The sequence below is a fragment of the Eubalaena glacialis genome, chromosome 5, assembly GCF_028564815.1.
Source record: "Eubalaena glacialis isolate mEubGla1 chromosome 5, mEubGla1.1.hap2.+ XY, whole genome shotgun sequence".
In the NCBI taxonomy this organism is placed as follows: domain Eukaryota; kingdom Metazoa; phylum Chordata; class Mammalia; order Artiodactyla; family Balaenidae; genus Eubalaena; species Eubalaena glacialis.
Window position 1 is genome coordinate 32,244,909 of NC_083720.1, and position 25,306 is coordinate 32,270,214.

General features: G+C 38.0%; 1 protein-coding gene across 7 annotated transcripts in view; it reads right to left on the reverse strand.

Annotated features, from left to right (window-relative positions):
• Positions 1–25,306, reverse strand: part of SGMS2 (sphingomyelin synthase 2) — a 99,897-nt gene that overhangs the window by 37,797 nt on the left and 36,794 nt on the right. For 6 of the 7 annotated variants that reach the window (XR_009701087.1, XM_061192066.1, XM_061192068.1 and 3 more), the window contains one exon: positions 2,245–2,945. Coding sequence is in view for 6 of the 7 variants with exons in the window: in XM_061192066.1 (XP_061048049.1) it covers positions 2,245–2,699 (455 nt within the window). In the remaining variant the exon portion in view is untranslated. Of the gene's footprint in view, positions 1–2,244; positions 2,946–14,503; positions 14,537–25,306 lie in introns of all 7 variants that reach the window. The other variant, XM_061192070.1, reaches the window with a different exon arrangement.

Below are 25,306 nucleotides of genomic sequence, written 5' to 3' on the forward strand. Positions count from 1 at the left end.
ACAATTTTAGCTGCCTGTCTCCAAGAGCTATTTTAAGGAGATTCCAGGGTTTCTGGGGTCAAAATATACAGAGAAACACCTTGACTAGTTGATGAAAGTATCTATTTCTTGCAAGGCATTTCTTTCAAAGGCTTGCTATTCTAGCCCTGCCTTTTCTAGTACTGAAAAGGAACAGGTAATGAACATTGCTGAGGGCTTCCATTTGGTTCAGTGAAAAACTATTCTCCCTTTGATTCAAACCCAGGTTCCAAAAGAGTGCTGAATTGTACTCCATGCTGTTAGACAAGGTGAAGTAATCAGCAGGAATTATTATGGGTCAATTACATTCATTCCAGTATTCAGAGTTCAGCTGTACTCAGAACAGAAAATTAACTTAGAGGTGAAACATGCACTCCGCAGCCTTATTTAAAGAACTACTGCCAGTGATTTTTTTTCCCCCATAGCTTTAAAGGTGTTTTAAGTGAGAGAGTGAGAGTGAGAGAGAGAGAACAACTAGAATTTCTTATTCAGCTGGAATGTTCAAAACGGGTTATAAAAATTACTCTACTGGTTACTAAAATACAAGATCCAATTCTATATGAAAAGGAAAAAGGAAAATTAGTGTGATTTCCCCAAGTTTTTGCTGGTGGATTGTGACCCAAACAGTGGCTATCATTAAAACACGCGGCTGGCCTGTGTGAAAACAAGTTTTGACATGGTAAAACCGAAGTTGGCACTGGAGAGACAGGTAACAACTGTCCTCTACGTGAAGATGCAAATACACCGAGACTGTACTGCAGGCTGGAAGCCGGCTACTTACCCGGCCCTGGGAAATTTCTCTTTCACACACATATACAAATAAAACTTTGCTCTAAAACAAAGGAGAGAGCAAATATCTTTGGCCTGAGCAGTCTCTATTATATTCAGTGTCAATTCCAGACACTAAAAAGGAAAAGGCTAAAGTTCAACAGCTATAGTTTGCTTTTAGCATAAAGCACGTCATAACTAACAACTTTAGCATAAAGTTCCCCGACTAAGTAAAAGACAATTGACAGCTATGTCTTTTACTTATACATTATTAAGAGAAATATTTTAAAGAAAATGCTTAGGAATGACTTCAGTTTGTGGAATAAGTTTTCAAAACTGCACACCTGCATGTGGGGAACTCTTTAGCAAAGATAGACTGAACTCTTCAAATCTCAAAGCAACAACCAATTGAAAGAACAATATAGTGTAAATTCCTTCTTCAAAAAATGGCCTTGTGGCATTACTACTGAAACCCTATTTGACTCTGAAGTGTATTGACTATGTTAGCATGTATTACACTTTCAAAAGCCTCCGTTTATGGGCAATGTTTTAATTAAACTTATATTTGTGATTTAATTATTAGAATCTTAGTAGAGAAAAAACATCTGAATGATGGCTGAGGAGAAAAGGGGAATTGAGGGGCCTTTTTTCTTAATGCACTAGCAATCAGAATTCAACAGGGAAGCAGAAATAACCACCTCAGAGCTGTGTCCTATTTTTAAGTATCTTCAAAGCAAAAGTACCTGGCTTACTACGCTTCCTGATTCCTGCTATTCTAAAATGGGAAGACTGAAACCAATGAACTAAATGCTCCTTTGTGATGGCTTGAGGAAACCAGAAGGCACGTTTACTTTAGAAATCTAAAACCCAAACCACATGGACCCAGTTCTAAATGCAGTTTATTAAACAAACTCTTGTGACTGGATTGCCAAAAGGCAAAAGGAAAAGACATGTAAAATTCGAGAACTCTTGAAGAGAGGCAAACCTCAAAGCCTGCGATTGACTATAGACCAATATAGTCATCACATTATGAGTAATAGAGAAAAAAGCTTCCCAGCCTACAATTTTCCCCACCTGTCAAGAGCCTGGAATAACACAAGCATGATGAAGTGAATGTTATTCCTTTCCAAGGCTCTTAATGTATCATGCAAATACCATAGTGCCAAGTTGCTTGAAATTAGAACTGCACCTTAAATTTACAAAGTCTGAATCATCCACCACCGTACTTCTGCACCTTCACACACAGTTGCCACTTTCCTACAGTTGCTCGATAAATGTTTATGGAATAATGACTGGATTTACTCAAGGTTGTAGATCTTTCTATTGATTCTTTTCATTAAGTGCCTGGATAAGACTGAATTTATCAGATAAAACAGAGAAAGATCATTTCAATTACACACCGGCTCACTAAAATATAAACTCATGGCAAATCCCCAAAACATGTTAGACCTTACTTACTTGTATCTCAGAAATAGCCACTGGGTGATCCATAATCCAACTAATATAATTCCATTTATTTCTGATACAGAAAATGCCCATTTCACCCGATCTATGTAATCAAAAAACTTGTCTGGGAGTGGAGGGCTGAGCTCCTTGGGAGGGACCCTCTCGTGCACAACTGTGATCATGACGGTTGTCAGGACGAGGTTGAAAAGAGCGTACACGAAGGCAATGCCCGTTTTCCACCACTCTAGGGGAAATTTGTTCCTCGATTCCGTGGGCATAGCAATTTGGATATAGTCCGGGTACTTTTTGGTGCCCTTTCGCAGCCCATTGGATAAACTCTTAGGTTTACCATTGCCATTTTTGTTCTCTTCTTCAACAGGTTCAGCAGGTCTTGTGTAAGTGTTTGCAGGATCGTTGGTTTGGTTTTCCATATGTTCTTCAAGTTTTGCTGTCTCTATGATATCCATTGTCCTCCGGTCTTCAGATCAAAAAGGGAGATGGTAAAGTTCTTGTTCTTTGTGGAAACTCAACTTTTTTTAATCCTTCTACTGCCAAGATCAACATGGACTCTTACAACTGATTCTGTTTCCTAGTACAAAACATAGAGGGTCTCCATCGGACTAGTGTTCCTCCTGGGCAACCATCTGCTGTACATTCACCGCTTTCAGGAAAGGAAGCCAATTTTCTTTCTCCCAAAGATGTTACTATCCCACCTGTAAAAACAAAACAGAACTATGTTCAGAAACTGTGCTTGTCCAGTTGTCAAGCGTCCAAAACAAAAACATTATCAGAATAAGGAAACAAATACCAAAGCCATTTGCTTTATAAATGTATCGTCAGAACATAGTTAAAGCTGCTGAGATGGAGTTTATTTATAAAACATTGAGGGACTTCCCTTGTGGCGCAGTGGTTAAGAATCCACCTGCCAATGCAGGGGACACGGGTTCGAGCCCTGGTCTGGGAAGATCCCACATGCCGCGGAGCAACTAAGTCCGTGTGCCACAACTACTCAGCCTTTGCTCTAGAGCCCGTGAGCCACAACTACTGAAGCCCGTGTGCCTAGAGCCCGTGCTCTGCAACGAGAGAAGCCACCACAATGAGAAGCCCGCACACCACAACAAAGAGTAGCCCCCGCTCGCCGCAACTAGGGAAAGTCCACGCACAGCAACAAAGACCCAACGCAGACAAAAATAAATAAATAAAATTTAAAAATAAATAAATAAAAATAAAACATTGAATTGTTTCATCTTGGAATTCTCTTTTTGAGCTGATTTCAGTATAAATAGGAACATTTTAATAAACAATTCCTTTTAAATTTCTATAAATAAAAGTCAGGACCCAGCATTGCAAACACTTCATCATACACTATCACTTGTTGCAAACCATGAAGTCATAATAAGCTAGAACCAACCAAGAAATCACATCATTCCTTCCTAAGACTGAGTCTTTTCTATGAACCTTAAAGGATAAAAAACTGTGATGAGTTGCTTACATGCGTAAAATAATTGTTATTCTCTGCATTTGTCAAAATGGTCAACTTTCTACTTTCATATTAAAAACTGGAATCTTTTTAAGTGACTACTTTTCAGAACATATTCAAGAACTATGCATTCAAGATACTTTACATGGCACTACCTCTGTTTATCCTTTTGTATTCAGAGATGCACACCATACAGAAGGAAAGCTGACAGCCTTCAAAATAACACAGTGAAAAGATACACAAAGCCTTATTAGCTATGCCCATTTAGAGAGAAATTCTACTCCTTACTGGAAGGATAAAATAATTCACTACAACTAACATGGCAAATTAGTAACTGACAACATTTCATACAGTCACCACAATTTCTACCAAACAACAGAAATGCAGACCCAGAGGACCAGCTCAGGGCACTTACCCACCACGACACCAGTGATGAAAGGTGCCCTCTGCTTAAAGCTCCACAGGCTCTAAAGAGTGAAGATTTCTCCACAACACAGAGCACCAGCACCACCGCTTTTATATGTGCCAGCAACACGGCCCCAGCTGTTGTCAATTTAGGAAAGCAGTATTTTCGTCCGGCTCCAGAACCCAGCCGCCTGAAGAAGTTTTCAAACCTCGTAATTAGTCCCCACCCAGAGTACACTGCACAACTTAAGCACAATCCTTTGCATTTTAAAGACCTCCCTTTCAGGGTAACCTCAGGGGAGAAAAATAGGGAGGAGGAAAAACTCAAAGTGGTGACAGCTAAGCCTTTGTTTAACAAAAGAAAAAGGAAAAAAAAAAAGTTAAAATGGCACAGTCAGTATGGACAGGCAATATTTCTTGACAGTTGTGAATGGCAAATAGATGATCAACCACAAATGTTTATTGTGCACCTAAATGTCCCAGCACCGTGGAATATGTGGGTGCAATTAAAAGCAGTTTGAAGAAAAAAAAACACTGACCTGAACGTTCACCCAAAGAGCTTGAAGTCTAGCTGAAGAGACGGAACTAAAATAGCAAAACTTTGGAGAAGACTGACTGGCCTATTGTTAAGACGAAGAAGGATGAGGTGGATCGCTAGATCAAAATGTAGCCTTAGCTGTATCCCTAAAGAAGTGTACACAGAAAGTCACTGTTCATTTCCGAGGAAGCGAAAGCAAGAGGAAAGTTAGCCTGGCAGGGAAACAGAGGATCACTAAGAGATGGAGATTGGCTAAGAGGTAGTATCAAAAAGTTTGGACCTCTCACCTTTCTACTGTTCTGTCCCTGTGAAAAGCCCCCAGATACTAATGCATCAGAGCAGGGTGAGAAAGGACCAGGGCCCCTCTCTGTAAAAGAAGACTGACAGAGATTCTCTATAGTGCCCTAGCTCAGTGTTGTAGGACAAGTATAATGAAGAGGTGCCTGGGTAAGGCATTTTCAAAAACAAACCTTCAACACCATGGACAACTACTTCTAATGGAGGTACCAAAGCACTAACTCAGCCATTGCCTGTCTCTCGTTACCAACTTCAGGCTACAGCACTCATAGCATCTTGCCAAACTATTATCCAAATTCCGTCCAACTTGACTACTACACATCTGCTCCGAGCCTGGTGTCTACAGGGGAAAGAAGCTTGTTGATTTTGAAACCCAAGTCCACCAGCGGACATACAGATGGTCTTTAAAAAGGTAGCTACCTAGTTCTAGAACACAGAATGTAGAACAGAAGAAAACAGTTACCTTTTTTTTTTTTTTTTTTAAAGAGGAAGCGTTCAGCCATCCACCTCCTGGGACAACTGTGAGAAAGGCTGAATTAATCCTGCAGAGCTTTGTGCTCCTGGGAGCAATAGCACTGTGTGAGTACAAAGCCCATTTATCAACATTAGTGGCGGGATTGATATTTTCCTTGGGGTTTCATCAAGAGGATTAAGTATACAAAGCACATTCGTCATGTGTCAGCCAATCTTGAGATGCAATGTTTATCTCAAGATGATGATTACAACATACTCATTCCTATGGTGAGACCTTCCTACCAGTAAGGATCTGGAAAGTGACAAAAGCCACAATAGTTCCTCTTGAGGGATGGCAATCCCATTAGGTCACTTGTTTAGGGTACTCTGTCAGAGCACAAAGCAGATGAAAAGATTTCCAAGTTCTCTTACATTGCAATATACTGGAAGTTAGTCTAGATAATATTTTAAAAGTTCAAGATCTCTATAGATTAATCTTTCTTTTGAAGGCAACTGTGAAACTCTGAAACTTTTAGTACAGTGATACTGTTTTACTAGGTTTTGTTTTTGTTTTTAAGAACTAAGTATGATTTACTCCAGAAATACAAGGAAGGTTTCAAATTAGGAAATGACTAATTTGTACTTTATTAAATACAAAAAAGAAATGTAAACAGAAAAGATATGATCATCTTGAGTGAAGTTAAAAAAGGCAGTTGATAAAATTCAGTATCCACTTGATTGGGGGGAGAGAAAGTACTCAATAGCAGGAACAGAAGTATGTATATAGCTGTGCTCTTTCAATGCCAATATCACTATTTTAGCTGTGTAATACGTGTTCTAATATCTAGTGGAAAAAATCCTCCACTTTTCACCCCTAAGGGAACTTCAGGATCTTTCTGTCAAATTACAAGAAAATATATAATTTTGCTTCTATGTTTTATTTCACCTCTATTATACCATAAAGGGTTTGATCTTACCATATTAGTATACAACATTAGTCATTTTCTCTTAATAATCCCAATAGTATTTTTCCTGTAATTTGACAAAAAATGATTCTAAGGCTCATCAGGGAGTGAAAATGGGGGCAGCAGTAGAAGGTTTGTACCAGTAGATATTAGAAAACATTATACAACCAATATTGGGGTAATGGTACCCAGTTATTCTATTTTAGGAATTTATCCCAAGGAAATAAGGATGTACACAAAATATTTCTACAAATATGCTTTCAACACAGTTATTTATAAGAGCAAATTGGAAATAGCCTAATATCCAACAACAGGGGATTAAATAAATTATAGCCATCTTAATACTGTATTTTGATATAGTAACTACAGAATTGTGAGACAAGTATACTAATACTATAAGAAGGATGCAGTATCCAATTAAGTACAAACTTAGATCTGAATAGGAGGTGTAGGACCTCAGTAATTCATATCAGAGGTTATGGTTTACCAAAAAATGGGAAAGGGGCCAAGTGACAGAGGTTCAAGGCTCGAAGAAAAGGTGCAAGTGTGAGACTCGTGACTCACTCCCAGTTCTGATCTGAAGCTCACAGACAGCATCCCACAGAAGAGGTTAAATGCAGACATGAGCTCCAGCTGACGGGCTTAGAAATGCTCTGCTTGTTAAATTTGTATGTTGGCCTGTTGTGCATTTGCAGTGGTTAAGAAGATAAGATGTATTAAACATGTAAATGTAGTTTAAAAATTAAGGAAACTTATCTAAGTTTATATATGGGTTTCAATGTTTAAAAAGATGTAATCTGTTAAAGATAGAGGTTAAACATTGACCAAAGACAACGTGGTGCTAACATTTACAAACTGCAATTCTGAATGAAAGAGATTTAGGCGTTGTTTAAAGGCTTAAGAAAAACAAGGTCCTGAAACAGAGTTGAAGATCAATGGAAACAAAAGAGCTGATGAGTTTCGTAACAGACATTAAGCTTTCTCAGCCCTTAAAACAGAAAACCCAGTGGTCACCTTAAAGCCATTAAAAAGTCAAGTTGTATAATAAAATGGCCACAATATAATAGTCCTCAGCAAATGTTACTATGTGCCAGGTACTGTGCTTTGTGTAATATCTAATTATTCCTCATAACAACGCTAGGAAATATTTTAAAGAAAAGAAATTGAGATAAGTGAGATGCTCAAGGTCAGACAGGTAGGAAGTGGCAGAGCTCAGATTTGAACCAGGAATCCAATCTCAGGAGTCCCTGTTCTTAATACCACATCACTACCTCTAGTGCCATTACATATTATAGGTCAACAATATAGTCAGTGAAAAAGATTAGGACTTCCCTGGTGGCACAGTGGTTAAGAATCCACCTGCCAACGCAGGGGACACGGGTTCGAGCCCTGGTCTGGGAAGATCCCACATGCCGCAGAACAACTAAGCCCATGTGCCACAACTACTGAGCCTGTGCTCTAGAGCCCGTGAGCCACAACTACTGAGCCCGCATGCCACAACTACTGAAGCCTGCGCACCTAGAGCCCGTGCTCCTCAACAAGAGAAGCCACCACAATGAGAAGCCCGCGCACCTCAACGAAGAGTAGCCCCCGCTCGCCGCAACTAGAGAAAGCCTGCGCGGAGCATCGAAGACCCAACACAGCCATAAATAAATAAATAAATTTATTTAAAAAAAAAGATTGAGACAATCAATGACAAGCTTTTTTAAAACAGAGAGATACATAAAATACATAGGAAAGTCTCCAGATAACATTACAGGCATTTTTAAATCTTCATAATTTTGCAAAAATTAATATAAACTTAGAAAAAAATTTAATATATAAATCACCTCTCTTGGGGGGGAGAGGGAAGGAGCCTGTTAAGTATTTCCCTGTTACCCATACTTGCCATTTAATTATAATTACTGTAACTAACAAACCACTATATTACATTTATAATATAGGTACATTGCTATGTTAACAGGATCCAGTTTAGCTATAAAAGTTTTATGCCTATAAAAGTTTTTGCAGAGACCACGACATCTTAGCTTTTCCTTATTAACATTCTTAGAGCTTAATTTACCTGTAAAAATCCTCCTGCCTAAAATGGATAGGCATTAACATGCTTACAGAAAACAAGGGTGCCTTGTGAGTCATGGCAGTCTAATTTCAGAAACACCCATAAAATTTGTTAAATATTTTTACTAACAAGTTCTTGAAAACTGAAAAGAAGATCCACTGTTTATTCAAAAATTATTGTGTATATTTGTGAAATACTTTCCCAACAAAAGTAACATGGAAAAGAGTCCTTGTCATACCATTACAGGTCCCACATCTGTACAAGTATGATAGATTTAAATTAGGGAAACAGACAGGTGGGTAAGGTGGCTTGTGACACTATTCTGAGAATGGACTGGGGGAAAAACCTTTTTTTTTTTAAAATTTAAAAGATAGAATTGAGGGCTTCCCTGGTGGCGCAGTGGTTGAGAATCTGCCTGCCAATGCAGGGGACACGGGTTCGCGCCCTGGTCTGGGAGGATCCCACATGCCGCGGAGCAACTGGGCCCGTGAGCCACAATTACTGAGCCTGCGCGTCTGGAGCCTGTGCTCCTCAACAGGAGAGGCCGCGATAGTGAGAGGCCCGCGCACCTCAATGAAGAGTGGCCCCCGCTCGCCGCAACTAGAGAAAGCCCTCGCACAGAAACGAAGACCCAACACAGCTAAAAATAATACAAAATAAATAACTAAATAAATTTATTTTTTTTTAAATGGTTAAAATGGTAAAATTAAAAAAAAAAAAAAAAAGATAGAATTGAAAAAGCAGCTACCCATGACTGTAATTCTGAACTCTGGAAGAGATATGCTCGGGTAAAGAACAGACGTTTTGATTTTCAGTACTAATTTACTATCTCACGCTGAGGTAGACTGGACAACTATAGTTCTGTATCCAGTTGTTATAAGAGAAAGACTCAGCCTATCAATAGTGGTTGCTGGTGGGAATGGAGAGTGACTGCAAACAGGCTGGAAGTTTCTTTGGGGGAATGATGGAAATGTTCTAAAATTAGATCGTGACAATGGTTGCACAATTCTGTAAATTTACTAAAAATCATTTAATTGTATCCTTAAAACACATGAATTTTATAGGATGAAAGTTATAACTCAATTAAGTTTTTTTTTTTTAAAGCTATAGCCCATCGAGATATATGGTTTCTAAAGAATTAGAAACCAGGGACTAACCCATGTTCTGTTATTATATTCCAGGCTCGCTTATCCCTTTAAAGTGCTGTACTTACCAGCTGAGCACTTCTTTAGCAGTGACTTGGAAATAACACACATTTTAAAGTTTTCTACAGACAGGATCAAGAACCAGCCAATAAAATGCAAACTGTTTTACAAAATTTGTGTAAACTGCTCCAAAAATAAACTTGTAACTAAATAATATGAAGTGACAAAAAACAGAAGGATTTTCTAACAGAACTCATCAAAATTTACTACGAGTTGGATCCCAAGGAAAAAGAGACGATCTGTTTTCTTTCTCACCAAAAAAAAAAAAATTGTTCACTTTAACTGGTAAGGTAGACCATTTAATACTTGTTGAAATGCATACTACTTATTTACACAGAGCAAATATTAGCTGTGCAAATTTGAAAACAAATTGTGGGACTGGGAGTATTTCACAGGAAGGGATAATCTGCAGTCCACAGGGCAGCCTGAGAGGGTGGTACAGCACTCGGCCTGGAGCAACTGTTTCTGACATCACTAAGTTTGATAGAATAAAGTACCTTCACTAAAATCTGACATGCAAAATGTTTCATAGAATGTTTTAAATTTTGGCTTCTATTTCCTGTTCATCTTTTTATTTGTGGCTGGCGAATTCCGAAGATCAGATCTGATTCCAGGAGAGGAATCTTAAAGAGGTGGAGACCCAGGGAAAGACAATTTAACAATCCCTGATACAATGTGGAACACGTGGTAAGGAGAATGAACAAACAAATGAATAAATAAAGGAATGAGCAGGTAGATGAACAGATTAGATTAGATAAGTAAACACACAGACAGACAGACAGGACCCTGAAGATAGAAGAGGGCTGTAAAACAAGGTGAAAGACTAGGGAATATTTTAAATAATCCTTTGTATTTCTTTGGGAAATACCCTAAATCAGAGGTTTTGAGAGTTAAGGGGTAGAGTGGGGGAACATCACACATTTTCCCCAAATACTGGATTATGCTTGCCCTAAACCCCTTTCCCCACCTCTATTCCTGATACATCTAGGAGCTTAGAGAACTTCTGGAGGATAGGGGTGGATGGGCTTTCCAGGTGGTTTCTTCCTCCTTTGCCTGGGTGTTTTCAGTGTTGAGAAAAAAGAACAAGGCAGGCATTTTTTACTTCCCACCCCTTTATGAATTTACAGCCAGTATGATAAACGCATGACCCCGGAGAATAAGTAAGGTGGGTTGAAGGTTTGTGTTTGTGGTAAAATGCTTATAACTACTTTAGCAGGTGAGCAAAAGAAGTCCCCAATAATTTAAACAAAGACATTTGTACTTTTAACAACCTGAACTGTGATTCCGTTAATTCCCGAGCAACCCTGCCAGAGAGATGTTTGGTCAGAGAATCATTCTGCTCTAACTGGCAGCACCGCCTCCATGTTTAATGGTCAAACAAAAGCTGCTGGCACTGGTTTAGCAGAAACACCCTGGGGGCTTTATCAGAAAGGTTAAATCTAACAGCCTAACTGAACAACAGCGGTAATTATCTGTTTCTGCATTCCTAGCTTTCCTTATATACCCCAAAGGTTTATATACCTAGAAACTGATTCCCGTAGGTTTTAATACTTATTACTCTGTAATAGGAGTTTGCACAGATTACCTACTGAAGTGACAGGTTTCTGAAAACCATTAAAAAACTACTCCATTTAATATTTTTAAATGACAGTGGAGCTTACATGTTCTCCTAACAACAGTGGCTGGTTTGAGAAAGAGAGAAATGCGGAAGCTAGGTCTAAGAGCTTAACACTACACTCCCAAACCACACAACATTTTCTAAACTATATTAGAGATCTCATGCTAAATAAATAAATAGATCACAAAGTCAACAGTATATTTCTTTGTCAACAACAACAACAAATTTTCCAGATTTGTTGGAAGCATAGTATCTTAAATATTATAGGAAAACCAGGAGAAGAAAAAAAAAAAGGATAGTTCCTTAAAAATAATTTCATAGTTCTTTCCTTTAATAAAGCTCTTTTACTACATGCCTTTCAGATTATTATAAAATACACCTATTGATTTCTCCCTCTACCACGTGGTGACCAAACTTTGTGTATATTTTATACAATTTCAAAAGTTTGCATAAAATAATATTAACAGGCTATTTAAATGAGTATTCAAAAAAATGACATCTTGAAACTTCGCTTGCTGTTCACTAGTACATTAGAAGACAATATTAACACTCTGTTTTGAGATTTGAGTGCAATCACCTTTAAGCAAGAATCCATAGAAAGGAGTTAAATAATCCTGCTCTAGTGTGGAGGCAAAGGCGAGATTTCAGCAGAAACATTTAACCCAGAGCTTGCGGTTAGCACAGTTAGTACATTTTGTAGTTGTAAACAGAGGCAGATGCCTAAGAACAGGAAGCTTACTCAATCCCCAGTGCTGCTTCAGAAACTGCACCTAGGCACACTTTAACACAACTTCCTTGTAGAGGTCTAAAGTCTAGAATTAGGACAGTTCAATATGTATTTAAAATACAATGGGTTACTTGTTATTATATTTCTGCTTAGTGCTCTGTACCAACAAAACAAGTGCAAAAAATCGCTTAATATAGCCTAAGACATTAAGGGGAACACTTCCTGTTAGCAAGAATTAAACGCTGAACAATTAAGGAAAAGGAAGCTTCTAGAATCTGCACCTTCAGCAGGTTAGTCCCATCTGCTTGCTGCAATTTAGGTGTGGTGTTCTACAGGCTTTGGTAGAGGGCAAAGGCAAGTGGGGAGCAGGAAGGCTAGACAACTCTTTGGGTTTTAAAGTCCTGTGCTGCAGCCCATCTGGCATCCTCAAGGCAGAGCACGGTTTCATATAAGGAAAGGACAAAGTAAGAAAAGAAAGCAAGCATGAAGACCCAGAAAGGTCTGTATAAAGCCCTCATTTCTCATTCTCTTATGCCAACCACAAAAAGGTTTTTTTGCAATGACTGGCCGAATAAACCATTGCTTTCAAATGGTATGAGGCTATAAAAAGCCATACCTTCTCCAAAGCCATTAAGGTCACTATATTTGGCTTCCAGAACTTAAACTACTATGTTGTATTTAAATAAATTATTTCTTTCTCAAAAGCACTTATGTGACCAACGCTTCCAACCTAGGCTTTGGTTTCTGCATATAACTCCAACATAAGGAATGGCACACGTGGGGAAGAGGCAGCAAAAGAGTAACTAAAAAGATTAAAATCCTGAGTCTAACAATGCCATTTTAACAATTTTAAGGAATACAAGTGACTGTTATATTGGGACTTGAAATAGATCTATAAAATATTTATCTATCAAATTTTAACTTATCTTAATAAATTAAGGAAAAGAAGAAACTCAGTGTCCCTTTCTATAATTTTCACCAGAAAGTTTGCATATTTAAAAAATTTCATTTGAAGGAAATAAAGAAATTTGGTTTATACAACATAGTACTTAAATATTGTTTTGCGAAATATTAGTGAATATCTGGATATTCAGAATAACTGTCAACAGACATGGTCTGCTAGGGAAAATGAGGCTGCTCAGAACTAAATCTCAATGTCTTTAGCAAGAGCAAGTGATCCAGGAACGTTCCGCTGTGTCAAAATGTTTTGAGGCATTTCTCTCTCAAAGCAGGGAGAACAGCGCACTCAAGAGTTTTATTTCCTTTTGTGACCAACTGTGCTGGTTCACAAAGTTGCAAAGTTTAACAAACAAATGTGTCTTTTGTTGCCACTCTACGAAATGTCCCCTGTATGAAGCTTGAGCACTCCAGCACAAAGCGTAGGTGGCTGTTGGTATAATAAAGACCACAGAGTGAGTTTTTGCACACCACTGGTTTCGTAGTGACCCTTAGCCAACTGCCCGTTTCTCTTAAGCAAAAATCTAGAACAGGATACACAGTTCTTATTTTGTATCTCTTTTAGGAATACCGTAATATGAGGAATTTAGTTCCAACACACCCAAGCTGTCCCTCCAGGAGATAATTAGAAAAAGAGGGAAGAGAGTATGGAAAGAAAAGGGATAACAGAACAAGAGTCAGAGTTTTTACAAGGAAGCCTTAAAAGAGAAAGACAATATGGAAAAGTATAGACATCAGAGCTGCACTTAAATGGCTCCTAGTAAGACATGTTCCATAAAAGGGAACTTACAGCTTGGGGAGTCCAGAGGGGCACTGGAGGTGAGCATTAATCCTTGTCATCAAAACCAGGAGAGCCCAGAGGATTTGGCTAGAAAAGCAAAAAACTGGTAGGGATTGGGGGCTGGCACTGTTACACAGCAACATAGTTTTGAAAGTCTGGGGACCACCTTTACTGAAACATTTCTACCCAAGCAATAGTACACACAACCACAATAAAATTAATTCAGCATATGAAAAAGTCAGATATTCTATTTAGCAGAAATGGTTAGGTATTATATGTAAATAAATAAATATATAATTATAACATATAGATAGGTTCTATACAAATAACATGTAAAATCCTTTAAGTATGATGATTTATTTAATCAAGGCTTTCACGTGGGCCTTGCCTCTCATCTTTATTTGCATATTAAGTCAGCTTTTCATTCTCACAATCTTTGCAGTAAGGGCAGGTGATTTCATGAACCCAAGCCCTGAAGTCCACCCTCAAAAGCCACTGGGAGAACATGGAAAGAGACAAGAGGAACAGAGAATGATTTTTGCTGGTTTATCCATGTGGTGAGTGAAGAATGGTCAGGAAAGGAAACAGAAGTAAAGGATAACATTGCCAGAGTTCATTGCCTTACTTTCTACACCTCCTCTGACAAATCCTAAGAAAAGAATTTCTGTGACTAAATGTCTCCCAATTTCTAAAAACAAAAACTTCCTACAGAATGTCTCGTTGACAGATTAAATACGCAAGCTTCTACCCTACTGTAACCCATGGATAAGAACACTGGAAAGTTACCTTGAAACAAAGCCCATTAGAATGTAGTTTAAGCTGTAATCAGAAAGAAGCATAAAAAATATGAGTTACTGGTAGGATCATAAATCGGTACAATTTTTTTGAAAATCTCTCTTTTTAAACACATGATAAGTTTTAAAAAATGCTTATACTTCTTGACATATTATAATAACTATTACTGACAATTTATTTTGGAACAAGTTTTAAATACAGAAAAAACATTATCCAAAAATACATTCAGTGAAACATTAAAACAGTCTAAATGTCTACAGTAGACATTTTGAAGGATCCATGAAATGCATTAAACTTACTGTTTAAAAAACAGCACCATATTCTTATTTTCTTAAAATGTAAATGTATGACATTTTTAAAAACAAGTTAATAATAAATACACCAAAACAAAGGTAAGGTGTTAATGCTGGTTGTGAGATTTACCAATTATTTTTGTTTTATTTGGTACTTTCCTATTTTCTCCAAATTTTCTGTGATAAAAGTATTCACCCATATATCCAGATACAACCATATTCTCAAATAATTTATTAAAATTATGTTTAAGATTTTAATGATGAGGAAATTACAGTATGATTTCAGCAATGTACAGATGTATGTTACATATATATTTTTAAAAGTCTGAAGAAAATATACCGAATATTAATACTGCTTGATGAATTTATGGGTGATTTTAATTTTTTTCTTTATTCTGGATTGTATTTTCTAATTTTCCACATTAATCATTCTTATAATCAGGAAAATGCTAATGGCTATTTTAACTATAGAAGTATTGACAGAGTTAATTTTGGTTCATACAATTTCAAATATGTAAAAAATGCACGTACAGAAAAGTCAGTGCACAAGTACACTAAAATATTAAGAATGGTTGTCCAAGTGGCAGGAGTATGAGATTTTTTTCCTTCCTGCATTTGTGTAGAGGCCACATTTAAAAACATTTTCATTACCAATGTGTCATTTTATAGCTAAAAGTATTGGAAACCACATATAGTTGTTGCTGTTGTTTTCACAGAAATATGTATTTACTGAAATCTCTTTATTTCATGTCTTCACTCAGCCTCAATTAACTGCAATAAAAAGTATATGCTTAAGAATGTTGCGTTTTGGGGCTTCCCTGGTGGCGCAGTGGTTAAGAATCCGCCTGCCAATGCAGGGGACATGGGTTTGAGCCCTGGTCCGGGCTGGGAAGATCCCACATGCCGCGGAGCAACTGGGCCCGTGAGCCACAATTACTGAGCCTGCGCGTCTGGAGCCTGTGCTCCGCAACAAGAGAGGCCGCGACAGTGAGAGGCCCGAGCACCGCGATGAAGAGTGGCCCCCGCTCGCCACAACTAAAGAAAGCCCTCGCACAGAAACGAAGACCCAACACAGCCAAAAATAAATAAATAAATTTAAGAACAGTTAAAAAAAAAAAAAACTAAAAAGGAATTCCACCGAAAATGCTCCCATACTCAGTTGTGGATTTTTGCTTTTGAGTCCTTTCCATTCCTAATAGATTGAAATAATGTATGCATGTTTACAGTATTCTAATTCTATTCTATTTTTTAGAAGTCACAATGGACTTTTAAAAAAACTGATCACCCCACTGCATCTTCTAAGAAATGTTTAACCCACATGAGGATTTAAGAAAAGGTTAAAGATGCCATATTATTATATAAACACAGGAAGAATAAAAACAAAGATATTATGTGGGGACAGAAGAGCTGAAGCTATCAAATATCTAATAAGGATTCAGAACTCAATTTGACTTTCGACACAGCAATATTATCTTAAATAGGTAGGATAGAAACTACAGATATAGAAAACTTAAAAAGCTGTTTAATGAAACAGAGTGACCAAACTCAAGATAAGCAATACTCAAAGGTTAAATATATAGCAAATGTTGCGACACTGCTGAAAGCCTGGAAGGTGAGGCAAATGAATGGCCAGCCAACCAGAAGAGAGGACTATTTCTGGCCTTCCGTTCTGTGTGGAATTGGGCTCTAAGTGCTCAGGAAGGTAGCAGAAGAGAAGGCTGGCTCCTATCCTCAAGAGGTTTTTGATTAAGTAACTCCCACCCTCCCCCTTCCACCCAGAAGTCACTTTAAAAGACCAATGAGCAATAAAAACAACTTTTACAAATTAGAGAAGAGCCTGAAATAACATTTGCAGTTTAGTAAAACCATGTACCTGATAGAAGTAAAAGTAAAAAGAAAATTCAAATAATGAACATAAAAGGGGAGGTTGGGGAGGGACACATATATATATATGTCTTAGAAACTTTAAAAGTCTAGGGTATATAGATGAAAACTGAAAACAAAAATTTTAAAAACTAGAATAGTCTTTTTTTTTTTTTAATAGCTTTTTAAAATGCCAAGTTCCACTGATCAGTAATGAATAGAAAATCATTCTATTAGGTTTAGCACTGGTCTATCCTTGGGAGTAAACTATGGTCAGACTTTTCTACAGAGTGAAGCAGGTTTAGAAAAACACAGGATGATTAAAAGCACTGTCTCTAAACCTGAACCTCATGCCAAGAGGTAGTCAGGAAACGCTATAAACTCAATGCTCAATTAGTATCAGGAAGCTAAAAGATGTAATTCCATATTTAACCTTATTTCCATTAAATGTAATTTTCATTGATGGCTCTATATAAATAAAAGTATTTGACTATAAATACTCACTTGAAATTGTTTTTTAAAAAAGTGTTATCAAAAACCTATATTTAAAATAAATTGAAACAAAGTAACAGCCTAGAAGTTTTTCATTTTCTGGTTTTTTGTTTTCGTTTTTTTCTTCTGTAGCTTAATCCGCAGCAATAAAGATATTAGAAGATTGCGAGCCCGTTTCCAAGGTTTGTACTGAACAAGACCAAAAATGACATTCTGGTTAATATGTTTATATACTTTAGAGGTACTTCTTCAGAATGTCAAAAAGGATGATGGGTTGATGGGGGGTATCTTTAAAGGAAATGAATGAATTCCATTGGGGGGGTTATTTGTAGGGTAAATAAAACCTTAGTTATCATCTGGGCTTCAAACTCCCTCCTTTGCTCTCCTGACAGTCACCCCAGGTCCTGTCCATTTTAATCTTCCATCTATCTACCTAACTCTGCTCTCTCTAGCTTAGTTCAGCTCACAAACACCCTTCCTTACAGAGGGCGTGAATTAGTCCAAACATATCAATAGCTACAACAAATTTTTAATGGATTAAATCCATCCACCAAAAAGATACATTAAAAAAATTTTTTAATAAAAAGAAAGCTGATGTAGTACTAGGAATATCGGGTACTACTAGTATTTTGGACTACTGAATACAAAGTGAAAGTATTAAGAAGAAGTGGCTAATAGAGAACAGGTCACTAAGAAGACCTGAAGTTATGAATCTTGCACAAGGAGAAACTGAAGCGCCACAGTCACTGTGGGAAAAGGACTGAGCAGGTACTTAATGCAGCACTCCCTCCCTCTCTGGTTTTGTTCCCAATCCATTTCCTGATTTACTGGCTTCCTTAAAGCCCTTAAATGGCTCCCTATGGCCAAAAGTCTATTGCTTATTTTGACTTAAAAAACAAACAAACAAAAACAAAACACCTTATAATAGAAAATTTCAAATGTTGTATTGAAAGTAGACAGAATAGTACAGCAAACCTCATCAGCTACAATGATCATCATGGGAAATCTATTTCATCTATCCTCTACCCTGGGTTTTTTTGGAAACAATCCCAAACATCATTTCACTTGTAAATATTTCAGTATGCCTCTTTAAGGCTCTCTTTAAAAAAACAAAAACAAAAGCAAAAACAACAAAACACTAATGCCGTTATAGGTAAACAAAATAAACTTTATTTCCTTAATGACAAATATCTGGTCAGATCACCTTTCCCCAATTATCTTTTTTCCCCAGACTGCTTCTCAGATGCTGGTGTGTCCTTCTGACGGGTGACACTGCTTACAAGGACCTTCATAATCTGGCCTCTGCCCTCCTTTTCAGGCTCAGTTTGTGAGTCGTTTTTTTTTTTTTTTCCTTTCCCTAAATCCTGTGTTTCCAGACATAACTGCTTAACTTCTGTTCCCTTCACATGCAATATCTCCTCTTACCAGGCCTTTCCATATAATTTTTCAGCAGCCCCAAACCTCCTCTCGCCCCTACCCTCTTGCTTGCCCACCTGCCTCTCATGCTTCAGGTTCCAGCTTAGATGTCACTTCCTCCAAAAAACCTTTCTTCCTACAACTCCTGGACTCAGAAATGAATGGTCAAACACAGCACTCACTGCCCAGAGAGGTTACAAAACCTAGTGTCCCCGTTGAAAGACAAATGCCAATTTATAACTTCCAGCTTGTTAGATACAAACCAACCTTCCCCTCTGGGGTGATTTGTGTCTGACATTTTCATGGTACGGTCACCATTCGTTACTTTGCCTTTTGACTATATATTCATGCACAATTATTATACAAACCTCTTATAAATGGTGTTCTAGAGGGGCAAATAAGACATCAGTGCAAAGATTTCAGTAGTAAGAAAATCCGCAGAATTACTTAAACTTATATTTAATAATCATGAAGCTTTCAAATGTGAATTAGATATTTGGCAAATATCTGGGTGTGGTAGCGACAGGGACAAAAGAGCTAGTGGCAAAAGAAGACCCTAACTCTAAAAAAAGCTCAGAATCCTATTGTTACTGGAGCAGATAATTGCTTCATTTTATTCTAAAAGTGGCACCAACTCTAAAAACAAAAATGCACTCATCAAGGACATTAGTGTACTTCAACAGATAACTGGCTAAATAAACAGACTTTCTCTGCATAGATTTTCACCAAAGTGCAATCAGAAACCTATATTTGAAGATCAACTGTCAGAAAGTTTTCTTGGAAATGTTGGTTGACCACTTTGGTAGCTTTCCTTATCTACAAAAATAAGGCTATGCATAATAACTAGGTAGACCAGAAAATTTCTCTGGGGCTTTAACAAATCTAATTCACATTGTGAAGTCAATTGATTATTGTATTTTTGGTGATTCCACCAAAGACGGTTAAAGAAGGCAAACAAAAATCTCATTTCTCACAGAAAGAAAAGAAGTAGGGTAAGGTACCTTACTGATAAAGAGTGTACTAACCATCAGAGGGTCTAGGTATTTCCTCTTAGTGCTCAGAACACCACGAGATTGGTCCTATGGGTGAGAAATCGATTCTCTCAAAGGTTTAAAATTTTTTGTCATTTTAATTAGCTTGATGCAGGTAATTTATGGGTAACAGGTCCATATGAGTTTATTAAAACAATGAACAACAAAAGTTCACTCAATAACCATGCTAAAACCATCCTAAAACATGCCCTTGCTAATACCAGAAAAAAAATAAATACAGGTCAACCGTGCATGGTAACATCTTAGAATCCTAAGATCTGGGTTCTAACCCTGACTCTAATACTTGATAAGAATTAAAGCAATCCCCTTGGTCCTCAGTTTCTTCTGCCTTACCTGTCTCACATTCTCAAATAGGGGACTATGTTAAATGATTGGCCATTGGCATATTACAATTTAAAAATGGTTAGCTTATGTCTTTATTTCTCAATGTCAGAAGTCATCCTGTCAGAACAGACCACATGAAAAGGGAAATAAATTCATGGAAGAATCACCCATTAGGTTCCATCCACTATTTGGGCATCTGTATGGAGTGAGAAGACTTTTGCGGGGGGGCCTGATGCAGAACCCCTTTCCTACCATGATTGAAGCCAATTAAATAAGATTTTAACATAGAGCTTCTGACCTCAGGTTAATTAAATAGAGAAGAAATAAGACATTAAAACTGAAGAAAATAATTTCATAAGGTTGAAGTGAAAGGTCCTATCCCATAGAATGAGAGGTGGTTAATTAGATGCAAGGTAAATAGAAAGTTATTGAGTCAGCTCAGGGACCAACACCAAAGGATATAAAAGAATCAAGTATTATTCTTTATTATACCAACTGACCACTATGTGGATGCAGATTCAAAATTAGGAAATAATACAAATTATATAAACTATATTTTAAAAGGTCTTTTATGAAATATTAAAAATTAAGAAGTAAAAATATTCCAAGTAACTGGAAATTGTATATCTTGATTTGAAGAGTTAAACTACCTATTCTACTAGCATTAATGTTTAAAGGCAGACAATTTACAGAGTCAAATAAGACTAGATTTCTCTGGTAATTAGGATTAGCAATCCTAGATTGATTTTTTTTTCTGGGTAGCAGACTATTCCAGTTTTAACATCACACATCTCTCTCACACACACACACATGCGCACACATACACACACACATACACACACACACACATACACACACACGCAGAGGAACAAATAACTTTGGAAAAGCAGCCGATCATGTGTTAGAACTTCATTAATTAAAATAACAAATTCCTACTGCAAACATTTTTGCAACAAATAAAGTAAGTCAACTCCATCAAAGTTCATTTGAATCATTTGAGGCATTATTTATGGCTTCTTGTGTTTTTGAAAATAAGTTATGTTTGTTCAGTAAGCTTTTATGAATAATGGTTAATACAGTTTTCCATCAAATAACATAAAGATTCCTGATGAAAGATTGAGAATCTAAATTAATGGGAGGTACAAACTATTAGCTATAAAATAAGCTACAAGGATATACTGTACTACAGAGGGACTATAGCCAATGTTTTATAATAACTATAAATGTTGTATAACCTTTAGAAATTGTGAATCACTATATTGCACACTTGTAACTTATATAATATTACTGTATACCAATTATCCTTTAATAATTAATTATTGAATAATTAATTAATTAATGGGAAAACTCTAGGTTCTTTATAAAACAAGTCAAACTTAAAAGCATTCCCTGGGAATTCCCTGGCGGTCCAGTGGTTAGGACTCCATGCTTCCAATGCAAGGGGCACGGATTCAATCCCTGGTTGGGGAACTAAGATCCCACATGCCGTGCAGCGTGGCCAAAAAAAAAAGCATTTTCCCAAAATCAATATTCTACACTCAGAAAGTTATTCAAGGTATAAGACTCAATATAAAACAATGCTACCTTCAATGCTAAATTCAGTGAATGAAGCACTATACATTGTGGCGTTAGGGAAAGTGAGAAATTTTAGAGTTAAATGGATTTGTCTCTTACCTTTTATAGAGAGTTAAAAGTTAACCTTAAGTCATTTGGCTGCTAATTCGGTAATAAAGAAATCTGTACGGTTATTGAATAAAATGGTGTCAGGAACTAGTGCTGCACCATAGACTAGTATGTTGAGCTCTTGAGACAACCCTGAGAGGCACTCCTCTAATCCCCTTCTTTCACTTGACTTCACAGTGGATCCCTCCCTGGGATGCATCCCCACCTGACAGAACCAGACTCTACAAATTCAGGAAGAGGAACGGTTCCTAATCTCACAACTCTCTCAAGTCACCCCGGCACTGCTGTGCCACTAGCCCAGCCCAACGTGCAGCAACATATTCTCAATCCAATCTGCTAACGTTCTGCTTTCCCTTCAAAAAATAAATTCAAGGGAAGTGAGAACTCTTAAAAGATCAGACTGGGATTCAATGCCATGCCTTTCTCCCCTTACCTATGCTCCTCCCATTTCTTTAGTCTAGCCTGCGGTTTGTAGTTTGCAGCCTACACAGGGTATCTCCTCTGCTGGGTTAGAAGGTGCAAGGACAGTCCACGTCTGATTTGTGTCAATGTGGCCACCAGCCAAGGGCCTGGCATTCAGAGGCACTAGAATGGCTGTGAATGAACGTGTCAGTTCACACACTGAAAGACTCCAGCTCTATCTCACCCTTTTCCAAAATACCACCAGCACCTTTCTTCTTCTAAAGGAGTCAATAATGGATCTGCATAATTGTAATTTCCATATGGGATACAAGACCCCAAAATTTCACCCAACTTAGAGTGCTTTACTTTGGGTGACTGCATTTTTAATTATAATATATCTTATATAAAGAGGGGGATAAAACATCAAGTATAAAAAATAGTAAAGCAAAAACCCATACATAGTTTCAGAATATTACTGATACCCTGGAAGCCCCCAAGCAATCTCCATGATTATATCCTCCTCCCCCTGCATAATCCTGATGTACTTTATCAATATATAAATAATTTTCAAAGTATGTAATGCTGAAAACCCTTGGAGACGTTTCTTAAAAGATGCTATAATTTCTATAATTGCAGTTCTCAAAATGATAAAAAGAATAGATAAATCCCTGAAAAGTTCTCACCTATTTTTGGGTTTTCCTTCATTCCTACACAATTCTGCCCCCACCCCTTACTTAGGGAGTTGCCTGGAGGATGGAGGACGTGATTATACTTCCCCAGAGCTTATGATACCAGGCACTGGAGCTTCCCCAACATCAACATGTTAATATGTACAACCACCTTACAGGGTAGGTACCATTATCACCTCCATGTGAGGCATGAGGAAGTGAAACCCAGAAATCCAGCAAGTGGTCAAAGGTGGGATTTGAACCCAGGCAATCTTAGCCACTCTGCTAGGTTTTCTGAGATCTTGGTCTATTTTAACAATCTGGAATGTGCTTTTTTTTCTCCCCCTAAGAGCAATGGATTTCCTTCCCCACGAGTCCTTCTGGGGAGAGATTTCACCTTTTTCTCCTCCATGTTTCCTTCCCACAGTTACCATGCAGATAACAGTCTGTGTTTGCCCTGAGAGATGACTTCCTTCCAGATATTAGCTGGCCCTACATTTTAACACACAGCTACTAGCTCTGGGTCATCTGATGCCTTCGGTGCCTGTGTGAATGTTTATCTAGCTCCCCAGTGACTTACAAGAAGGGCATTTCCTGGAAATCTTGCAGATGGACATTTCACTGTAGTGAGATGTTTAGAGTGTCTGAATCACTCCTGTTGCCTAGTAACCTGTTTGTATTTGGCAGGAGGAAGGTGACTCAGGCACAGGTACAGTCAGACGCAGGACAGATATTTATTCGGTGCGAACTCCTCCCAGCACTAGACGATTGATTTCATGCTTAACCTTGACACTGTTCTTTCCCATGTCACTGGGAGCAGAGGCTCCTTCAATTCTTTTCAAGTCAGGGAATTCAAAGGCCACTATGCTGTGCACAGAATCTACAGATCCCTTGTAGCTGAAATACAGGCTACATTATTTTTTCTATTGAGTTCTGAAGAAGAGCTTTAACACAAAAAGCAATTACAGGATTCTTACATATAAAAGTGAATTGGAATTATATGCTGTCATGGAAGTTACTTGCCATCCCTATAAGAATTAATTATCTCATGAATTCATAGTTTATATATTCCTGAACAGCCCTGAGTCACTAACTCTGACCTCAGAGTCAAAGAAGGAATTTTTTTCAGGCAACCAGAGGGTTGAGTCATTTGGTGGGCCATATTTCAGGCCAGAAAAACTATTACACTTTTACATATACCTGTCTTTTTACCTGAAAGAATTGATACCACAATACAAGTAGCTTCAGAATTGAAGGGGTTCACCCTCAAACACCACTGTGAATATAAATAAATGTCGGGGCTTCCCTGGTGGCGCAGTGGTTAAAAATCTGCCTGCCAATGCAGGGGACACAGGTTCGAGCCCTGGTCCGGGAAGATCCCACGTGCCACGGAGCAACTAAGCCCGTGTGCCACAACTACTGAGCCCCTGTGCCGCAACTACTGAAGCCCGCACGCCTAGAGCCCGTGCTCTGCAACAAGAGAAGCCACTGCAATGAGAAGCCTGCGCACCGCAACAAAGAGTGGCCACCGCTCACCGCAACTAGAGAAAGCCCGTGCACAGCAACAAAGATCCAACGCAGCCAAAAATAAATAAATAAATTTATATTAAAAAAAAAAAACTCTCCAATATCCAGCCGCCTTCTTGTTGCCTCCACTTGTTAGATGTAAATGCTAAATCACAGTTAGAACTCTGAAGCACACTTTACAATAGAACACAGACTACAAGTCAAGATAGAATGTCAAAGGTCAATTAACTGCATGCTAAAAATATCTGTGTCGCTCACCACTAATACCAATATAGACAGAGAGAATATTAAAGTCTTTGCAAGCTGACTGGGTCAGGGTCCCTAAGACCACTCCCGGTTTGATGATTTACTAGGAGGACTCATAGGACCCAGTATACAGTTGTACTCATGGCTATTTTTACAGCAGAGGGATACAAAGCAAATCAGCAAAGGAAAAAGGTACGTGGGCTAAAGTCCAGAGGAGACCAGGAGCAAGCTTCCAAGAGTCCTTTCCCAGTGGAATCACACAGGTGGTGCTTAATTTCCCCAAGAAGTTGTGCCAACACCTGTGAAATATCATCTCCCAGAGAAGCTCATTAGTGACTCTGGGTCTGGGGTTTTCATTAGGGCTGGTCACATAGGAACCTTCTGCTAGGCATGTACCTAAATTCTACACTCCCAGAATGCAAGCAGGCATTCAACAGAAACCATACTGTTTGCACGAACAGTCCAGGCACAGTGCGCCATTCTTACCAGGAAATGGTGGGAACCCTCCTCCAATCTAAGTTACCAGGCACCACCAGTCAAGGGCCAACCTTGCAAGTGGGCGTTTCTAAGGAGCGCAGTCTCAGACCTGCTGTGTTAACTCATTTCTGTACACTGTTCTATTTCAATTAGCTACCATACAGGACCAAACTATAGGAGAAAGGTCTTACTCTTAGCAGGTCACCTAGGTACATCATGAGCCTAAGAAGCACTTTAACCCTGTATATTTTCAGTATTTAAAATGCAGCATTTTTAACGTGGACATTGTCTTAACTTACATAGTAGAAGAGCTAAGATGGCCTTTAGTGTCCTTTTTTTTTGCATAATAAA